Raw genomic sequence first — 21,255 nt, 5'->3', positions numbered from 1 at the left:
CGCAAATTTGAATGTGCACGACCTACTCTGGAGATCGAGCACCAGACCAGTGTGAGAAATGAAGTCCGCTCCCAATATGATGGGGCAAGACAAGTGCTTAGCCACAAACAGTTTGATTTTCCATGTAAATTTAAAAATACGAATTTTGACCAGTACGGAACCTAGAATTTCTAATGGCGATGAATTAGCCGAAACATATTGAATAAGAGCTGAGACATGGTCAGGTAGTTTACAAACAGATTTCAATTTAGAATACCATTCAGCCGAAATAATCGAACAAACACTGCCTGAATCTAAAAGAGCTGTTATAGGCTCGTTATTTAACTCAATCTTAAGAAAAGGAACAGGTGCGGGGGTATCCGCCGCAATCCTAAGACATTCTTTAGGGCATTCAAAAGATGAATTTGAAGGCTGATTGTTCTCTGCATTTACAACCTGTTTACTAGGGGCTGAGTCTCGGGAAGATGGATTAGTCGACTCAACCGATGCCACTAGTCACTTTTTATTATTGGCATAGGTGGAATTGGCACCAGAAGTTGAGCACGGGGGGGTGCTATTTGAGTTTGGGCAATTTTTGGCGATATGTGAGAAGGCCCCACACTTAAAACAGCCTTGTGATGAACCAGCTCCATTATTTGCCCTACTAGACTTGATCAGAGGACACTTATTGCGCAGATGGTTAGGCGACCCGCAAGCATAACATTTACGAGGGGTGACTGATCGGCGAGGTGGAAGCCGAGTATTACTAAAAGAAGGCGGGGGTTCTTTTGCCACACGCAAGGAATCGGCATACCTAACTCCTTCCGCAGAGACGGCTAATGCTTCCAGTTCAGAGAAGGTTTGCGGGCACGCCGCGAAACACAAATATGACCTGTAGGGTGGTGAAATCCCTTCGATAATAGCTTGCACGATCTGATCCTCAGGGAAGTGGAGAGCAAACACCCTAGTATAAAACTTAATATCTTGGATGAAGTCTGCCAGGTTTTCATCCAAGCGCTGTACCCGATAATAGTATTTCTGAATAAGAGATGACCTCGCGCGGGCAGGAATAAAATTTGCAAGCAGATGTGCATGGAAATCTTCGATAGATGACTGTTCAGCTATGGCTCTTACTATTTTATCTGAGAGAACCCCAATAGCATAAGGATAGATAATTTGCAAAATTTGACATGGGGAAAGAGAAAACACAAGGGCATGATCCTGAAATTCCACTAGAAATCTTAAAAATGAAATTACGTCACTGGTGGTATTAACGGAAAACTTGGATATACCTCTGAGCAACATTGCCAATGGATGAGGCAAGCTGCTAAACCCGGGCGACATAGTAGGTAAAGGTTTCAATGGCAAGGAAGTTAATTCAGCACGTACATTGTTCAACGATGTGCGGCGTTCAGACTCGTTGTCCAATGGGGCAGAGATAGTTTGAGCAGCAACGGTTATCCTATTGCCTTCTCCCTTAGCAGGTTCTTCCTCACTACTTACATTCACTATGGTGGGCTGATCAGATTTGGGAGGAACTTCCCCAGTTAACAATTGAGTGACTTTACTAGACAATTCAGAGATAGTTTCAAGGAGCGTATTAGCTTGCTTCCTCTGAACGTCATTCACCTTCAGACACAACAGATCATTAACTCTATTTGAAAAGTGATATAATCTGCCTTGCACACGCTTAATTTGGTTAGGAGACGGATCATTTTCATCAAAAAAACTAACTACGGAAGCTAGCCCAGTAATATTCTCCGTGATCGTGGAAAGAGAGTCATCAATTTCTTTCTCTCCCAAATTGGGGATGGAAATGGGCAAATCAAGGGACTCTCTAAGCTTGTTAGTGTCTATTGCAACCGTGCCTCCAGATTGAACGTTTCTGATAGTTAACTCGTATATCAACTCCTCTTTGCGCAAATAGTTAAGGAGGAGAACATCGCGAGGGCCGGACATGATGACAGAACAATTTTTAAAAAAACTCAAAAAATTCCAGCAACTGAGAAAATTGTTAGAGTTCGAATTAAAGCAATGTTTAGCCGTCAAAAGGGGCTAAATTGAGACCCATTCAACCACGCTCTGCTACCACTTGTTACGGAGATATCCGTGGTAGGTAGAGGTGAAAGAAGGTGCGGGTGTGAATGGGTTTCAAGCTACGAATTTAACGTGCAATGTAAAATTAATTTAAAATTTAACTAGGTTATATTTTCTTTTCAAAAACAAGAGATAACAATCATAACAGGTACAGAGTAGCAAAAATGTAGGTACAATATTACTAGATTCGGGCTCAGTGCCCTTACTTCATAACTCTTGGGCCATCAGCCCCGCCTTACTCCAAAAAAATTTTAGCCAAGGGGCAGAAAGCCCCATTCATGCCCAGGAGCACTGGCTCCAAACATTACACATAAAGCCTGCACGAGGCATACAGAAACAAATTTCAAAGAGCGATCCGCTCTCAAAATTGTAAGCCTATCACAAGGCCACACCAAACTCTACCTTCAAGCTGTCCTCTAAGGACGTATTCACAGGGGTAAAATACCCAACCTACTGAGGTCTATTACATGAAAAGAAGGTTGATTACATGACCTCTAAAATAACAATTTGAGAGGAGGCGAACTTGCACTCCTAATACACTTTGTTTTTAAAACCTAATCTGGCTCTGGGCCACTAACGCAAGGGCTAATCCCATACTACAGAGGTGACTTAGAGAAGAACACTTTACATTACATAAACGAAGAATAGTTTGAGAAAATAAGTTCACCTCAAAACAAATGTGAGTGGGAGCTCGAGAGGGTAGCACTCTCTATCCCAATATGTAGCTTTACAAGAAAAAGATGAAAAGAGTAATTACATTTTAGGAAAAGGTTACATGATGGAAATGCTTCGAACCCGCCGCGAGTGTTAAACTGCCAACCTAGCAAGAAAAGAAGTTATTAATAGGCCATTACCTGGTGTTGAACGGCTGAAGAAGAAAGAGGCGCTTCCCGCCTCCTGCTATGTACTTAATACACTGAAAGATGGAACAGAAGTGGCCCGGAGACCCTAAAATCAGCAGTTTATATACTTTCGCGGAAGTTTCTAGGCGTTAGGGGAATGAAAACACCCGCCCACAAAGTTTTTATTGGATAGGACCCCGCAATCGATTCAAGTTGGGGGAAGATACATCTGATTGGATAGAAATTAATTTAAGAAATTCGGGATTGGATAAATCTAAAACAAGGGGAAAAAGAGGGGTATACAGCCAACTTAAACAATAACAGAAAGAAATTTAACAAGAAACAAACTTTTGAAATAAAGATTTCTCCAACAAAATAGTTCTTTGACTCCGCACTAGGGTGCGCTATCGTTGATCTTCAGTAGTGTCCTCTAGAAGAGAAAGTTCACACTTCTTACTTCAAGCGAAACAAAAACACATCAAAAGTGACACAGTTCAAAAACTCAAAATTTTCCACGTGGTGACATCTTCTGAGAAAGTAGAGAATTAATAGAATAGATAAAGTTCAACCTTCCTCCAGAAGAGGAGTTTCAACTGGCGCAACTTTTAAATAAACGGTGTAGAGGTGTACCGCCCGGTACAATTATAAACATCATTTTTACGTTGGAGAAACGAAGATCAGAATGAAGTTCTACATTTTGATCGCCCTACTGAATCACTGCAAATTTGTGCTACAAAAGAAGTGAAACATTCCAGTAAATCTTACAATCTTAGTTTCAAACGATCGTGGTTTAAGGAATTTCCATGGTTGTGCTCCTCTCCAGCTCTACAGAAGTTGTTTTGTTGGGCTTGCTTGCCTTTTATCAATAAAAATAATGTTTGGAATAAAGAAGGATTTTCAGCCCTTTTGAACATAACACGTTCTTTACATAAGCACTCAGACTCTGCAGAACATAAAATACGGCAGCTAGATTTCAAGACATTGGAAACAAACCAAAATACGATCTCTGATGTCCTGAAGGAAAATGCCAGACTGTATATTGTAATTGTACAGTTCAGTGAAAATGTACATTTAAATAGGCTTTTCCTTCAGTTGGTAATTGATGCAGTACTCTATTTAAGCAAGCAAGAACTAGGTTTTCGTGGTCATGACGAAACATTAAATTCAATAAATCGTGGTCACGTGCTGGATCCTCCGCCAGTCACAGGTACGAGGTACGAGTACAAAACAACCAAAAACAACACGTAGTTTCTAAATCTTGTCCTCCTCTGTGGTGTAGCGGTTAGTGTGATTAGCTGCCACCCCAGAGGCCCGGGTTCGATTCCCGGCTCTGCCACGAAATTTGAAAAGTGGTACGAGGGCTGGAACGGGGTCCACTCAGCCTCAGGAGATAAACTGAGTACAAGTGGGCTTGATTCCCACCTCAACCATCCTGGAAGTGGTTTTCCGTGGTTTCCCACTTCTCCTCCAGGCAAATGCCGGGATGGTACCTAACTTAAGGCCACGGCTGTTTTCTTCCCTCTTCCTTGTCTATCCCTTCCAATCTTCCCATCCCCCACCAAGGCCCCTGTTCAGCATAGCAGGTGAGGCCGCCTGGGCGAGGTACTGGTCATCCTCCCCAGTTGTATCCCCCGACCCAGAGTCTGAAGCTCCAGGACACTGTCCTTGAGGCGGTAGAGGTGGAATCCCTCGCTGAGTCCGAGGGAAAAACCAACCCTGGAGGGCAAGCAGATTAAGAAAGAAAGAAAGAAAGAAAGAAAGAAAGAAAGAAAGAAAGAAAGAAAGAAAGAAAGAAGTTCCTAAATCTGTCGCTCGAAACCGAACGGGTAATAGCTCTTTACCATACTTTACAGCCACGAGCCGCCACTGATCTGCCCTTGCCCTGTGTTTCTCTGCTGCAGAGTATGCTGCTCCAGTCTGGAGGAATTCCATTCATACAAACCAAGTGGATGTTGCCCTCCACGAGACAGGTTGCATTGTTACAGGCTGCTTACGACCAACTCCTGTTAATAAGATCTTTCCACTTATGGGAGTAGCACCTCCAGATGTTAGGAGACAAGTTGCAGCAGAGATTAAGAAGAAAAAGCAAAAAACTGATCCAAGACATCCAATGTTTGGACTTCACGCCCACCTATCAAGATTGAAATCGAGGAGGAGTTTCCTACAAACAACAACGTCACTCCCAACATCAGCCGAATCTCAGCGAAAGGAACACTGGAGAAGGAAGTTGCCTGTAGGATTATGGGAAGTGAAAGAGAAGCCAGCTGCAGGACATCATCTTCAATATGGACATTGGAAGATGCTTAACAGATTAAGGTCTGGAGTGAGACGATGTAAAACCAATCTGAAAAGGTGGGGGTACAGTGATCAAGATTTGTGTGAGTGTGGTGAAAAGCAAGATCATGGACACTTTCTCATCTGTACAAATCTGCCTAAACCATATAGTATGAAGGATTTGGTGGAATCCAATGAATGTGCCATCTCGACAGTTGAATACTGAAAAAACAAAGTGTAAATAGAGTAGTTGTAAATATATTGCAGTGATTTCGGACACGGATAAATAAATTTAAAAAATAGAGGATTATCTATCTTGGACAGCAAATATAAGATTTTTCCCAAGATCTTATATGGGAGGGTTAAAGATCAACTAGAACAAGAGTTAGGAGAATACCAGGGAGGCTTCAGACCCTGGAGAAGTTGGGCTTAAGAGATTATCACTCTAAAATTAATAATGAGATACTACAAACAATAAAACAGCCTATAGTAATAATATTTACTGACTTTAAGAAGGCATCAGATTGTATACATAGATATTCAATTTTAAAATTAATTAAACTGTTATCACTTACTTTAACTACTACCAAATCAAAAAAGTTTAGGAGAAGTTTCAGATCCATTTTTGATCAAAACAGGAGATGCGGACTATGACCTGCGACACACAAAGACGAGATTTGCAGTACTCGGAAGACGACTTTCCACACCCCAGATGAAGCCACTTGTGAATGTGAACTGTGCAGAAGATTGTGCGATCAGTACCATGCATTATGGTGTCAACAGAGATGAATAACTCTCAGTCAATTCTGTAATGACTAAGGCCATACAATCAGATCATTCATGCACGATATGCATTTTGCAGATTCACAAGTATTTTTTTTTTAATGCCACCTTGTCGATACATTAGTTGCTTATGGCAACTTATTGGTTAAAAGTGGTTCATGTTTCATATATTATTAACATCTTCAGCCACATAACACTGTTTAGATGAAAAATTCACATACTGACAAAATATCAATGCTTTGAGAGAAAGTGTCCTTAATATTTTGCTTTTAATGTTGCCATCTAATCTCCTTATGCTAATTTTAAGGACACTTTCTCTCAAGGCATTGATACTTCGTCAATATGTGAATTTTTCATTTAAACAGATGTTAATAAAATACGAAACATGTACCACTTTTAACCAATAAGTTGCCATAAGCAACTAATGTATCAACAAGGTAGAAATAAAAAAAATACTTAGTTGTGAATCTGTTCAAGTTCGATACGGACCATGAAGCTGATTTTATGTAATTCATTTTGCAGTCATTTTGCATTCACAGTACCATCAACATCAATAGAAACAATTCCTATTCAACACAAAATGTTATGAACACCATATTATGTGTTCTTTTAACCCTCAGAAATGAGATAATGTTTTGGTACATTGTTAATGACCAAACAAAAACATTTTATAGACAGGTGAGGTCTTTTTAGTTAAATACTAAACATGACAAGAGAAATTTAATTGCTCTCTACAAAATTTGAATGTAGTCCATAATGAAAGAAATATACCCTGAGCACTGAGAAGATTCCTTGATTCCCTGTTTTTACAGAATGGACACACTAATTAAATATTCAGACTAGTTACTGAAGATATTGAAAATTCTATTTTGTAACAAATACAATTAATAACTTTCACAACTCAAAAAAATATAGTTTTGCCATCCAGTAAACTTACCATAGGACACAGTAGATTTTAAAAAAACTGAAGTTTTCTGGAAATGACAGGATATCTAATTACCCTAAAACAAATGTGCAGAACACATGTTGAAGCCATGGCCACAGGTCTTTTCGGTGTAGAATACATTATGCAGGTCTTGGGTGGGTGTTGGAAATAAGTGTATGCACACAGTTCAGGTTTTAGATATTTTTTCTTGAATGGACCCTCCTTTTACAAACGCTGTAGTCACACTATTTCCAATTTAAGAGACATTTTCTTCTGTGTTTTTGGACATATCCATCTCCAGATGTCAGTCGGGAGTGTTAGGCATACTCACATTATGGCTTGTAGAGCTCGGCCATCTCAGCTGTTATACATTGTACATAGGCTCTCTTATGGTCAGACTCAAACATTTTGAGCTTGATCCATACTTTCTTTCTACATGTTTTCATTTGTGGTAGGTCTGAACCTTCTCTATATTACGATATTGAGATATTTTGGAAATTTTAGAAAATTCTAAATTATTTCACAATTTTTCATGCACGTAGTCAAGTGTTCTCATAACAGATGTCAACAGATCTTGAAAACAAACAGAACATCACCTCACGATTTGGGCTATGACATCACCGTACATAGTTACACTGGACTCATTTCACCACACACTCCAAGCTCTGATTTTTCCACAAATGGCAGGTGCAAGCACCAATTACTGTTGCACCATCTGACCATGAAAGCTATTTGGGTAGACTTTTCAGATCTTCCCCTTTTCTCAAATTAGTAATTATATTTTTACTAGCTTTTATAGTTTTAAAATTATTGAAGAAAGTCTGCTATACACTTTTTTAGAACACACAGATTTTCACTGAGGGACCCAGCACTAGAACAAAATGATAAGCTGTATTCTAAATCAATAGATGTTCAAGAGCTAGAACTTAATGCAAGGTGTTCTTTAGCATACCAGTAACATAGTTGATTAGGCACTCATTTCCAGTGATCAAGAAAGTAAGTTTGAAATCTTAGCATGGTTACTTGACATTTTAAGGGGGCACAATGCAACAGACCATGTCTGTAGGTTTACGAGCATGAAAGAGCCTCTTTCAGAGAAAAATTCCTGCACTCAAGGATCTCTTACAACTGATAGCAGATGAAGGGATTAAAAATATAGCATTATAAAATTAAATTCTTTAGAAGTTTGCTTCATGACATGCTTGAACACAATTTCAGGTATGCCCTATACAATATATTAGTATATTTTGGCTGCATTCAGGTACTGGCATTTGTGTGTTAACTGTTCAAGAGTCCATGTCACCTTTCTAAGTGTTAAAAACATAAGAACATTGTTCTAAGTAACCTCCATTAATTCACTTTTCTAGGTAGTTTCTCTTCATTTGTAATACTGTATACACACTGAGGCTTCTTTAGGACAGGATGGATATTCTTCAAACATCCAATTTTATTTCCTGAATCTCGATACTCCAAGTATTTCCTGACAAAGAATTTATTGCCATCATGAATTTGTGGATGATCTAAAAACTCCTGGATCTGGAAAGCAAAAAAAAAAATTATTATTATTATCATACAATTATAACACAAATACATGAAGTAATCACACACAGACTTGTGCACTCATTATAAGCAGCAATGAATATTCTTAGGGCAATACACTAACAAAGAGAGTGCATGAAGTTCCCAGTTAGGATTTTGATGAATCTCACAGTTGAAAGCAAAACTAGAATGGATTGTAATTGCAATTGTATCTAAGGGTAAGTAGAAAATGTTACAAGAGTTCGACGACTAGATAAGCAGCCCCTCGAATGTATTTGTCTACTGCTATGAGAATGTGAATTTACGATCCTAACAACTTCCACGCAAGTATAAACTGTTTATTTTCCAGAACGTAACAACAGCTCATTTATACAATTTCAATCACTACTGATCTGCATTTAGGGCAGTCGCCCAGGTGGCAGATTCCCTATCTGTTGTTTTCCTAGCCTTTTCCTAAATGATTGCAAAGAAATTGGAAAAATATTGAACAGGTCTTGTCCTCTTGAATTCCAACTTTATCTTCATATTGTGATCTTTCCTACTTTTAAAGACACCATCCAAACTTATTCGTCTACTGATGACCTCCCACACCATCTCTCCACTGACAGCTCGGAACATACCACTTACAAGTAACTATTCTCATTTTGGTTCCGTATTGAAGTTGACGTATGTCTCAAGTATTATTACAATATTATAAGTCCACCTGTTCAATACAAGTGTTCTCATAACAGATGTCAACAGATCTTGAAAACAAACAGAACATCACCTCACATCATATTGTATTGTATTGAACAGGTGGACTTATAATATTGTAATAATACTTGAGACATACCACTTAGTCGAGCAGCTCGTCTCCTTTCTCCCAAGTCTTCCCAGCCCAAACTTTGCAAAATTTTGTAACGCTACTCTTTTGTCGGAAATCGCCAAAAACAAATCGAGCTGCTTTTCTTTGGATTTTTCCAGTTTCTGAATCAAATAATCCTGATAAGGGTCCCATACACTGGAACCATACTCAAGTTGAGGTCCCACCAGAGACAAATATGCTCTCTCCTTTACATCCTTACTACAACCCTTAAATACTCTCATAATCATGTGCAGAGATCTGTACCCTTTATTTACAATCATATTTATGTGATTTCCCCAATGAAGATATTTCCATATATTTATACCTAGGTATTTACAATGATCCCCAAAGGGAACTTTCACCCCATCAACACAGTAATTAAAACTGAGAGGACTTTTCCTATTTGTGAAACTCACAACCTGACTTTTATCCCCGTTTATCAACATACCACTGCCTGCTGTCCATCTCACAACATTATCGAGGTCATTTTGCAGTTGCTCACAATCTTGTAACTTATTTACTACTCTGTACAGAATAACATCATCTGCGAAAAGCCTCATCTCTGATTCCACTTCTTTACACATATCATTGATATATATAAGAAAACATAAAGGTCCAATAATACTGCCTTGAGGAATTCCCCTCTTAATTTTTACAGGGACAGATAAAGCTTCACCTACTCTAATTCTCTGAGTTCTATTTTCTAGAAACAGAGCCACCCATTGATCTACCCTATCAAATGCCTTAGATAAGTCAATCGCAATACAGTCCAACTGACCTCCTGAATCCAGGATATCTGCTATATCTTGCTGGAATCCTACAAGTTGGGCTTCAGTGGAATAACCTTTCCTAAACCCAAACTACCTTCTGTCAAACCATTTATTAATTTTGCAAACATGTCTTATATAATCAGAAAGAATGCTTTCCCAAAGCTTACATACAATACATGTCAAACTGACTGGCCTGTAATTTTCAGCTTTATGCCTATCATTTCCTTTATATACAGGGGCTACTATAGCAACTCTCCATTCATTTGGTAAAGTTCCTTCATGCAAACAAAAATCAAATAAGTACTTCAGATATGGTACTATATCCCAACCCATTGTCTTTAGTATATCCCCCAAAACCTTATCAATTCCAGCGCTTTTCTAGTTTTCAACTTTTGTATCTTACTGTAAATGTCATTGCTGTCATAGGTAAATTTTAATATTTCTTTAGTATTAGTCACCTCCTCTATCTGGACATTATCCTTGTAACCAACAATCTTTACATACTGCTGACTGAATACCTCTGACGTTTGAAGATCCTCGCATACACGCTCCCCTTGTTCATTAATTATTCCTGGAATGTCCTTCTTGGAACCTGTTCCTGCCTTAAAGTACCTATACATACTCTTCCATTTATCACTAAAATTAGTGTACCCACCAATTATGCTTGCCATCATGTTATCCTTAGCTGACTTCTTTGCTAGATTCAATTTCGTAGTAAGTTCCTTCAATTTCTCCTTACTTCCATAGCAATTTCTTACTCTATCTCTTTCCAACCTGACCTCCTTCTTAGTCTCTTTACTTCCCTGTTAAAATATAGTGGATCTTTACCATTCCTTACCACTTTTAAAGGTACAAACCTATTTTCACATTCCTCAACAATTGCTTTAAACCCATCCCAGAGTCAGTTTACATTTTTATTTACCATTTTCCACCGATCATAGTTGCTTATTAAAAACTCCCTCATGCCTGTTTTATCAGCTGTATGGTACTGCCTAACACTCTTAATTTTAATCTCTTCCTTTCTTTCACATTTATTTTTAATTACCACAAAAACAGCTTCATGATCACTAATACCATCTATTACTTCAGTTTCTCTATAGAGCTCATCTGGTTTTACCAGCACCACATCCAGACTATTCTTCCCTCTAGTTGGTTCCATCACTTTCTGAATCAGGTGCCCTTCCCATATTAACTTATTTGCCATTTGTTGGTCATGCTTCCTGTCGTTCGCATTACCTTCCCAATGGACATTTGGTAAATTGAGATCACACGCTACGATCACGTTCCTTTCCTTATCGTTTCCCACATAGCTGATTATCTTATCAAATAATTCTGAATCAGCATCTGCGCTACCCTTTCCTGGTCTGTACACTCCAAAAACATCTAGTTGCCTATTATCTTTAGAAATGAGCCTTACCCCTAGAATTTCGTGCTTGTCATCTTTAACTTTTTCGTAGCTTACAAATTCTTCTTTCATGAGAATGAATACTCCCCCTCCTACCTTTCCTATCCTATCTCTACGATACACCCTCCAGTTCCGTGAGAAAATGTCTGCATCCATTATATCATTTCTCAGCCATGATTCAACTCCTATTACAATATCTGGTAAGTATATATCTATTAAATTACTTAATTCTATTCCTTTCTTTACAATACTTCTACAGTTGAGTACTAACAGTTTTATGTCATCCTTACTTGATTTCCAGTTCCCTGTTCCCTTAACACCGCTGCCTAGCGCACCCTGTTTCCATAACCCTTCTAAACAAATTTCCTAACTTATATGTACCACTGCAGTTTAAGTGAAGGCCATCTGAGCGCAGATCCTTATCTCCTACCCACCCATTAGGATCTAGAAATTTCACTCCCAGTTTCCCACATACCCACTCCATAGTCTCATTTAAATCCCCAATCACCTTCCAGTCAGTATCCTTCCTACACAGTATTCCACTAATAACAATCTCCGCTTCCTTAAACTTCATCCGTGCTGCATTTACCAGATCCCACACATCCCCAACTATGTTGGTACTTATACCTGCTTGTCTTACATTGTTAGTACCAACGTGAAACACTACCACCTTCTCCTTCCCCTCCTCCTTCTCTTCTACTTTCTTCAACATATGCCTTAACCTAATTCCTGGATAACACTCTACCCTGGTACCCTTTCCTCCACACACTTTCCCGACATGTCTAACGATAGAATCCCCCATGACCAGAGCCTCAACCCTACCCACCTCATTTGATCCCCTCCCCTCCTGGTCAGTCCTATCTTTCCTGACAGCTGCAGAAGCTACTTCCTCCTCCCTTTTCTCCATCCCATGACCCTGTTCCACCTGTCTTTTCCTATCCACTACTCCACATTTCCCTTTCCTACCTCTTCCCTTTCTCCTACTTCCAAACTCCTCGGCAAAAGTTCCCTGTTCCTCATCTTCCCTCGGTTGTTCTACCTGCAGTGACTCATACTGATTTCTCACAGACACCTGTCCTGAATTTTGATCCTGAATGGAGCCCTTAGCCTGCAATCTCCTTCCCCTTAAAACATTAGACCACCTGTCTTCCACAATTCCCCCATTTCCTTCCAATCCCTCTATTTCACCTACTGTATCCTGTACATTGTTTGGAGGCCTACTTTCCTTCCTGTCTGCTGAGAGTATCCTAATTATCTCCCTCAAGCTCTCCAACTCCTCCCTCATACTCCTTAATGCCTGGCCACACCCACAGTTCATACACTTGCAATGCTTAGGCATTTTTTACTAAATAATGAAAAGAAAAGGAAAAATAAGATAACTTATTCTGTGCAAAATAAAAATGAAAGGAAAGAAATATTGTCTAGGTTAGTTCACAAAGAACACACGACAGTAAGTTATTTAATATAGGCTACTACTACACTACAACACTACTTAATTGTACTATTTTTATTCCTACAACATGCTAACACGATGGAAATAGCTGTTAATCACTGGAAACAGAGAATAATACAAAAGAATTACACAATTCTTAACTGCAGTTAAGTCTACCCTAATTACAACAACAGAATTTTATTATTGTGTGCTCTCAGTGTGAGAAACAGCTGTGTTTCTAGCACTGCACTGGGAAAGTCCATTATTATGATTTGGAGTGAACATATAGTACAGTATTTTCTTCCTTATGTACACCTTCAAAGTTATTTTTGTTCATCATATGATCCATGCAGTGTTGAATTCAACCCTATACGGGCCCTTAGGCAGTTGAGCTCTTTGTGGCCCCCTTTGACAAATACCCCCCTACCAAGTATTTAACGTCATCCCAAAGTCAAAAGTCATTAATCAACCAATCAACTTTCAGTTACTTTAGAGAGAAATAGCATTACACAATATTAATATGATTATGCAATACACCATAGCTGTACAAAACACAAAGATAACATTTTAAATCTAATCAAACCAATATCACTTTAAACATCCTCTTTCCTAAAATACAGAAATAACATTTTAAAACTAATCAAACTGATATCACTTTAAACATCCTCTTTCCTTAATTTTTTTATTATTATTTTATTTTATTTATTTTCTTCCAGTAAAATCTTTCACTATATTTCAGAAATCTGTTTTTCAAGATGTCATATTCAGTATATATAAGGCAAGAGCAGTTAGTCGCTGTGCCACTGAAAATCAATGACAAACCTTCATTTGGAAAATGTCCATTCAGCAGAAGCATTTATCATGAGATTCCTAAAAATCTTCAATGCTGTCATTTGGGAATGTTGATTGCACCTTGTTTTCATGAACGAGGTTGTATGATACCGAAGCTGGCATATAAAAATTCTAACTCTATGTCCTCAGGATAATTCTCCCTGAATTTTTGGGTAGCTTGTTTAATATCAACACCTCCCTTCACTGGAAACTCAACCAGTATCCCAAATAAAGACTTTACTTTTGTACATACTTCCATGCAAAGTGGAAGCTTTAAACATACTATAGGCTTAGCTTATCCAGTATTGGTACATACGTTTCAAAATTGAGCTTTTCTTTTCCACAAAGGACAACCTCTTTCACAGTGCCATCGTCATGATTTCATCTTCTTATGTGCAAGTGCCTGCTTTTGTCTGTGTACTGTGCATCTGTTTTCTCACTAGCCTTCTCCTCATAATCAGCAAACATTTTTCTCTGTTTACAACGGAAATTTAATATCTCCTCCTATTCAATACATACACATCTCCATCATTAGATGGAGTAATAATAGTCATACATGTTTCAACTTGTTTGAGCCATCTTCAGTGAAAAAAATGGGGTTGCAAGTTTTACATAAATGATGTTAAAAAAATATGTTAAAACATAATGAAGAAAAGAATGGAAACAAATGAGACATGATGGAAATTAAAACAATTCAATATATACACATCTCCATCATTCTAATATCTTGTAATTTTTCCCTGTGACATTAAAATATTGAGTAGGGATCTCAGTAAATCGACAGCCACTTGAGGTTTTATGTTATCCTTCTACAGAGATTTTCTGGCTCCATTAATCTGATCTAGGATTACAGCTCTGAAGCCTGCCATGACAACATTTATACAAGTGGAAGCACTTGCTTTCCCTAGTGCACAGTCACTGCATTGCCCTACATAAGAGGCTTGCAGTGTAGTCTCAATGGGCACTAGCCGCCAGCATCTTCGAAAGGTGTAGCATTCCAACTGATGAGCCCACTGCTACACTGAGGTGAAACGCTGATAATTTCACAACTGAAAAAGCCTAAAGAGCTTAAATGTTTTTAACATTTTCTTTCTTTGGCAATCATTTGATAAACATCTGGCATCATGTGCTATCTCTGGTTTTTTATTCCCATTTTTATTAATGACCTCCAGAGCATTCTGGAAGCAGGTATAGCCTTAGGAAAGAGCTTTTGTTGCATCAGCTCTTGTACAACATCTTGTGTCAGTCACCGGTATAGCGCTGAGCTTTGATGGCATTCTACAGCATTGTCCTGAAGATAGTCTAGCTCTGGCATTACCGCTCAGCATTATGCTGATGCCAAAAACAAGTTGTATACTGCTTGTATAAGTCTGAAAAATGGGATAGTACCAACACACCTTTCTGCAGCAAACACTCCTATTAAATTGAGAGAGAGTGCTGCATATGTATGTAATGTGCAAGATTACTTACCTTTCTAATATGAGCTAGCAGATCTTTCTAGAATTCAGATATGTTTGCAGCACTGTCACAGGACTGTCCTCTCAGATTTCTTGTATCAATGTCGCACTTGTTTAGGAAGGTCAAAACAACAGTGGCAAGCGCTTCACCACTATAGCTTGCAATTGGGATGAACATGAGAAATTGTTCTACCACTTCAGTTACTCCGGCATACCTAAGAACTACCGTCAGCTGGTCAGTATGTGATATGGCTGGTATTGAATCAACACTCAGGGAAAAGTATCTAGCATCCTTGATTTTCTCTGCAATAAATTTATGAACCTTATCACTAGAGCCCGGATCTTTAGGCAGTAATAAGTTAGTATAGAAACTTGCTGAAATGAGTAACATGTATACTCCAGTCTGCACAATGGTTATGCTATGAGATTTGCATTAACTTTAACAGTATAGTCTATTAGAACCCCAACAATTTATCCAATCAAATTGAGAAGTCTTTTCAATATCAAACAATCAATCAATCATCTGAATTCAAGGCTATCGTGCAAGTGGCAGATTCCCCATCAATTGTTTACCTAGATTTTTCTTAAAAATCTATTGAACATTTCCCTTGATAATGTATTCCAATCCCCGAATCTTCGTCCTATAAATTCATATTTGCCCTATACCTTCACATTATGATATTTTCTACTTTTAAAAGCTCTGGTCAAGCTTATTCACCTACAATGTCATTCCACGCCATCTCTCCAGTGACAGCTCAAAACATACCACATAGTCTAGCACCTTGTCTCCTTACTCCCAAATCTTCCCAGTCCAAAGTTTTCAAAATTCTCAGAACACTACTCCTTTGTCAGAAATCACCCACAACAAATCATGCTGCTTCCCTTTGGATCTTTTCCAGTTCTCATATCAAGTAGTCCTTGTGTGCATCGCATACACTGATGGCAATTTCATGTAGATTTTCAATGGAATGAATTGCTTCATGCCTGTTGTTGGAAAGGATTGCTATGTCATCAGCAAAGGCCAGACACTGCATGTGAATTCTGTCTTTACATAGTCTTCCAAGGGTTATTCCTTTAGTTTCCTTTTCCCAGGTCCTGATTACTTTCTCAAGTACCAAGTTAAACAGCAACGGCGATAAACCATCCCTTTGATGGACCCCGGTGTTAACAGGAAAAGGCTCAGATATTTTGCCTAGGAATTTAACTTTTGAAGTGAGTGCCAGTTATTATTTGTTTGATTAATTCTCTTGTTTTTCTATCCACTTGAAATTCTTCTAGAGTACTGAAAAGTGTTTGACGGTCTATAGAGTCATATGCTTTTCTGAAATCTACAAAAGTAATGACTGTTTGTCTGGTTTTGCAAATTTGGAGGATAGTTTTGAGATTAAGGATTTGTTCTGTACAAGATCTTCCTTTTCGGAAACCTGCCTGGTATTCACCAATTAGATGGTCTGTTTGTTTCTCAAGTCTAGTGAGCAAGGCTTTGGAAAAAGTTTTGTAAGCAACTGGTATCAAGCTAATTCCTCTATCATTATTGATGTTCGTTTTATCCCCTTTCTTGTGTAGTGGATGGATTAGCGCATATTTCCAATCTTCCGGGATTTCTTCAGTGATCCAGATGTTTTCAAGAATTGAGTGGATTTTCCGGGCTACACTGTCACCTCCTATCTTCAGCATTTCGGCAATTATTCCATCTTCCCCCGGGGCTTTGTTATTTTTGAGTCCAAGGATTATTTCTTTGACTTCTTCCAGTGTTGGGGGTTCTAAACCTTGATTAGATAAGGGTTTTTCAAAAGTGAGTTGTTCTTTAGGGGATTCGCAGTTTAAAAGATCCTGGAAATCAACTACTAGAAGTTTGCAGTTCTCTTGATTATTCATTTCCAATGTCCCATCTGGGCATTTGAAGCAAAGACCAGATGCCTGATAATTTGAAAATTCTTCTCTGAAAGTTTTGTAGAAGTTTCATGTATTGCTTTTTGTAAAATCTTGTTCAATTTCTGCCAATCTGTAGTGTTTGTAGTTACATTTTTCAGACCTGATAATTTTTTATGTTTGTTTCTGTATTTTGGTGAATTCCTGGCAGGTTTGTTCAGTTTTATGAGAATTCCAATTCTGCCAGGCTTTAGTTCTAAAGTTTATGGCCTTGTCACAGGTTGCATTCCACCACCTATATTTCCATTTCCTGGGTGGTGTGCCAACATTTCGATAAGCCTTCAAAAGTATGTCTTTGAGTTCTAACCAGTTCGAAGGATTGTGAGTAGGAATACTTTCAAGGAAAGTACTAGTGTTCTGTTTAAGAAATTCCAGATCGACACACAGGTGTTTTGTTATTCTCGGTTTGGACCTGTTTGGTTGAAATTTGACCTTGATTAAGGATAGATGGTGGTCAGAGTCAATGATCCCTTTTTTAACTTTAACATTTGTAATTTCTTTTTGATTTTTCTTGGAAATAGCCACATGATCTAGTTGAAATTCTCCCAAGTGAAAATTTGGGGATCTCTAGGTTGTTTTCTTGTGTGGAAGCACCCAGCAATGTGTTGACATTAATTTGAGATCAAAATATTTGCAAAAATCAATTAATCTTTCTCCATTTTTATTAGTTCTATTGTGGGCTGGGTATAGTCCTACAATGGTCCTGGAATTGTGGCTGTAGTTTATTCTAGCAGTTCCCAGAAGTCTTCCACCATTTGTGGATCTTTTTTATAGTAGTTATTGGTGGGTGCATGCGCATTAAGTAATGTATAAGCTTTGTTTCCTGATTTATGGATAGTTTTGAAATTCTTTCAGAATGTGAAGAAAAGTTAAGTACTGAGTTTACAATGTTTCTTCTTACAGCGAATCCTGTGCCAAATTGTAATGGTCTCTTATGAAGGGAGATTGCTGGCTTGCCTTTGTAAATTCTATAATTTCCTGAATCAAAATTATTTTCTTCCATGTATCTGGTTTCCTGAAGTGCGAAAATTTGGATGTTTAAGTTATTTATTATTATTATTATTATTATTATTATTATTATTATTATTATTATTATTATTATTATTATTATTATTATTATTATTATTATTATTATTGCTATCATTGAGATAGAAGATAAGGAGGCCCAGAAACTTTTAGATATGGATAAAATTAAAATAGAATGGTTGGATTGTAGAATCCGAAAAAGGATCATGGTATCTCGCTGCTTTCGATGTCTTTCGTATAGATACCATGCACGAAACTGCAAAGGTGCAGATAGAAGCAAAATTTGTTTTAAGTGCGGAGAAGCCGGGCATAGGGCGGTAGGTTGCAAAGCAAATCCGAGATGCATAATTTGCACAGACATTAACGTCGACGAAGCTAATCGAAGTCATGTACTTGACTCAAAAGCCTGCACAGCGTTTCGTGAAGCTCTCGAAAAGGCTAAAACTAGCAATAAATGATGAAGGTTATTCAGGCAAATATGCACAGGAGTACCAGATTTGGGTAGATGCCCAGTATCAAACCAAGGATGCGGAGGCGGTTTCGTTTGGGTCTGCACTGGTAGATATACTTTAGTGAGCTGTTACTTTACGCCAAATGAGTCAGTATTTGAATTTCAGGCTAAGCTGGACGGCCTAGAGGACGTATTACAAGGTTTTGACAACGGATTAATTGTGGCTGGTGATTTCAATGCCCAAGCACTAGAATGGGGTATGCCACAGTATGACTCTAGAGGGCGCCGAACTATGGAGATGGCCGCTAGGCTGGGTTTGACGGTCACTAATATTGGAAATGTGCCAACTTTTCAACGACCGGGCTGTAGAGGAACCATACCGGACGTGACTTTTGTATCTGAGGACATCGTGTCGAATATCAATGACTGGCGGGTGATTGAAGAATACACAGGAAGTGATCACCAGTACATTACTTTTTGTATTCTTCCTGAAACTTCACAGATTAATATTACATCGTTTGAACTGACGCGGTGGAATATAGAAAGTATGGACAAAGAAAATTTCTTGCTATCCTAAGAAATGAAATGGATAGTATAACAGAACAAATATGTTGTTATAAAAGGAAAGAAGCTGCTGAGAAATGTGTTGAGCTCAACATGGAGCTTATTCGGAGAGCATGTGATCTTTCCATGACTCGTAAAACATCACGAAACAAGAAGCGTTCAGCGTACTGGTGGACCAAAGATATTGCTGATCAGAGAAGACGTTGTCTGCAACTTAGACGGAAGGCACAGAGAGCACGAGTCAGCCAAGAAGACACCTCACTCACAGCTGAGTATAAGTCGGCGAAGAAAGAATTGAGAAATGCTATCAAAAAGAGTAAAGTCGACAAATGGTGGAAAATGGCTAAAGAAGTGGATGACGATCCATGGAGTTTAGGATACAAGATCGTTGCGAAGAAACTTGGAAGTTTCTTGAACCCGATCATGGACTCAAATGCAATGAAGGATATTGTGGATACATTATTCCCAGATCATCCTGAGAGGTCTGCTGCTGCTGCTGATGATGATGATGATGATGATGATGAATTCATAGATGATGTGCCACTTTTTACACGAGAAGAATTGACAAGAGCGATTAGGTCCCTTAGAAATAAAAAGGCCCCAGAACCTGACAGTATTCCAGCAGAGATATTAAAGCTGATAGCAGATTTCTGTCCACAACTACTGCTGAAAATGTACAATAGCTGCCTGCTATCAGAGGTGTTCAGTGTTCGCTGGAAAACAGCTCAGCTAGTTTTAATAAGCAAAGGAAAATCTGGGGGGTATAGGCCTTTATGTATGCTGGATACTGCTGGTAAAGGATTAGAGAAACTTTTGCAGCCAAGAATACTTTCAGCAGTTCAACTAGCTGGGGACCTCTCTGATCGTCAACATGGTTTTCGAAGAGGGCATTCGACAATCGATGCAGTATGGGAAGTGTTGAATACAGCTAAAAGGACACAAATGGGTAATCATCACTCTCGAAAAGTGACACTCCTTGTGACCCTTGATGTTAAGAACGCTTTCAACTCGACCAGTTGGAATGACATATTGGAAGCGCTTCAAAATACTTTCAAACTACTGGAGTATCTCATGCGCATAATGAGAAATTATTTGAAAGATCGTACTCTAGTATATCACACAGAAGATAGGCAGAGAGTGAAACGGCTCACAGCTGGTGCAGCACAAGGGTCCATCCTTGGCCCAAATCTGTGGAACATAGTGTATGCTGGATTGTTGAGGTTAGAGATGCCGGAAGACACAATGCTAGTGGGCTATGCTGATGATATAGCTGTTTTGATAGTTGCTCGAAATTTGGAGCTGGCTCAGTTTAAGCTCAATCAAGTAATGCAACGGGTGAAAGATTGGATGGCGAATCACAGATTACAGCTTGCAGATCATAAAACAGAGATTGTTCTCTTGACGAGAAAAAGGATCATGACTGTCATTCCAATGTATATTGGACAAACAGAAATCGAAACATCTAGAAGTATAAAGTATCTCGGAGTGACACTTGACATCAAACTTACTTTTTGGGATCATATCAAACGGGTGATAGATAAGGCGGTGAAAACAACGATTGCGCTGAGTAGATTAATGAGCAACGTTAAAGGTCCGAAGTCTAGCAAACGACGACTTCTGATGTCGATAGTTCACTCGACACTTCTATATGGTGCCGAAGTCTGGGCTGAATCTCTGAAGTTTGAAAAATACCGTCGAAGGATAGCTGTGGTACAGCGGAGATCAGCTTTGCGTATTACAAGCGCATATCGCACAGTATCCAAACCTGCGGTCCTTACAATAGCAGCGGTTGCACCGATTGATTTACTTGCCTTAGAGAGACAGGAAGTCTGGCGAACTCAAGGAGAGCTCGGAAATAAGCGTGCTAAGGAGCTAGCTTATAGGCAGCGAAAGGAGTGGTGGCAGCAAAGATGGGAGGAAGATCCAAATGGACTAAGCGGCTGATACCACGCCTAGCTGATTGGGTTGCCCGAGCTCATGGCGAGGTTAACTTTTACATTACGCAACTATTGACGGGTCACGGATACTTCCGGAAATTTCTACATAGAGTAGGTAGAGCGAGCGACTCGGCGTGTATTTATTGCAATGATATAGACGATGTATT

The 21,255-nt window shown here is 38.8% G+C and overlaps 1 protein-coding gene across 2 annotated transcripts in view; it reads right to left on the bottom strand.

Annotated features, from left to right (window-relative positions):
• Positions 1 to 5,677: 5,677 nt before the first annotated feature.
• LOC136886263 (uncharacterized) overlaps positions 5,678 to 21,255 on the bottom strand; it is a 150,133-nt gene continuing 134,555 nt past the window's right edge. The window contains exons 6-7 of one of the 2 annotated variants that reach the window (XR_010861749.2): positions 6,913 to 8,436; positions 5,678 to 5,927 (exon numbers count right to left, since the gene is read on the bottom strand). Coding sequence is in view for 1 of the 2 variants with exons in the window: in XM_067158999.2 (XP_067015100.1) it covers positions 8,251 to 8,436 (186 nt within the window). In the remaining variant the exon portion in view is untranslated. Of the gene's footprint in view, positions 8,437 to 21,255 lie in introns of both variants that reach the window. The other variant, XM_067158999.2, reaches the window with a different exon arrangement.

This window comes from Anabrus simplex, chromosome 1, assembly GCF_040414725.1.
Source record: "Anabrus simplex isolate iqAnaSimp1 chromosome 1, ASM4041472v1, whole genome shotgun sequence".
NCBI classification, from domain to species: Eukaryota; Metazoa; Arthropoda; class Insecta; order Orthoptera; family Tettigoniidae; genus Anabrus; species Anabrus simplex.
Note: the sequence above shows the minus strand (reverse complement) of the source record. Positions and strands in the feature narration are given on the sequence as shown.